At 61.5% G+C, this 780-nt stretch overlaps 1 protein-coding gene across 1 annotated transcript; it reads right to left on the bottom strand.

The window, feature by feature from the left end:
• Window positions 1-5: 5 nt before the first annotated feature.
• On the bottom strand, window positions 6-776 carry LOC107735412 (ubiquitin thioesterase zranb1-B-like; the record flags this gene model as incomplete). The annotated part of the gene is made up of 1 exon (XM_016547102.1): window positions 6-776. A coding segment is annotated over one exon (771 nt), but the record flags the coding sequence as incomplete, so codon positions are not given.
• Window positions 777-780: the final 4 nt, after the last annotated feature.

Genomic DNA, 780 nt, shown 5'->3' with positions numbered 1-780 from the left:
GCGTTCAGGAAGAGCCAGTCGCTTCTCCGCATCCTGTTCCGGATCTGTTTGAGTTTTTTAAAGTCCGCCTCCTGCTCGTTATCGCTGCCCACCGCTCCCGATGCCAGCTCGATCTTCACCTCCGCCTGTCCTTTACACGTAGGTGGAGAGAGTTTCCTCTGCCTCCCCCTGCTCACCCCCCCTCCCCCCGCTGTCCTCAGGTTATCCCGCTCCTGCTCATTCACTATCGACGGGGACGTGGCACTCTCCGCCTCCGAATCCTGCTGAGGCGCCTCGGGCGAAACGCTGGGTTTAGGGTGGTCACAAACCACACACCTCAGACTCTTCGGCCAGTTCTCATAGGTGCAAGCCGAGCACGGCCAACGCTGCACGTGCATGTTGAGCCGATTCCGATCGTTATACTCCTCGCACGGATCCGAGGTGACCGGAGTAGATCTGGACCCCGAGTCCGAGGTCTGTGGGGCTTCAGACGGACTGAGCGGGCCGTGTTGGGAGCCCTGCTGCCTCTGACTGAGGCACTGCGTACAGCGGATTGCACGGGGCCAGTTCAGATAGGTGCATATGTGGCAGGACCATTTGCTGCTGGTCTCGGGCAGCTCGTCGGCGATCCGCACCCGAGGCCGGGCGCTGGAGTCAGGGCAGATGAGCTGGGTGGTGCAGAACTGCGGATCCAGGCTGGAGCTGCTCTTGAAGGGTTCCTCGGTGATGATGGGCGCGTTGTGCCTTTGGGCCCGGCACATGGTGCATTTGATGGCGGACGGCCAGTTCTCGTAGGTGCAG

The sequence above is a fragment of the Sinocyclocheilus rhinocerous genome, unplaced genomic scaffold, assembly GCF_001515625.1.
Source record: "Sinocyclocheilus rhinocerous isolate Xijiao unplaced genomic scaffold, SAMN03320098_v1.1 C36040168, whole genome shotgun sequence".
Taxonomy (NCBI): domain Eukaryota; kingdom Metazoa; phylum Chordata; class Actinopteri; order Cypriniformes; family Cyprinidae; genus Sinocyclocheilus; species Sinocyclocheilus rhinocerous.
Note: the sequence above shows the minus strand (reverse complement) of the source record. Positions and strands in the feature narration are given on the sequence as shown.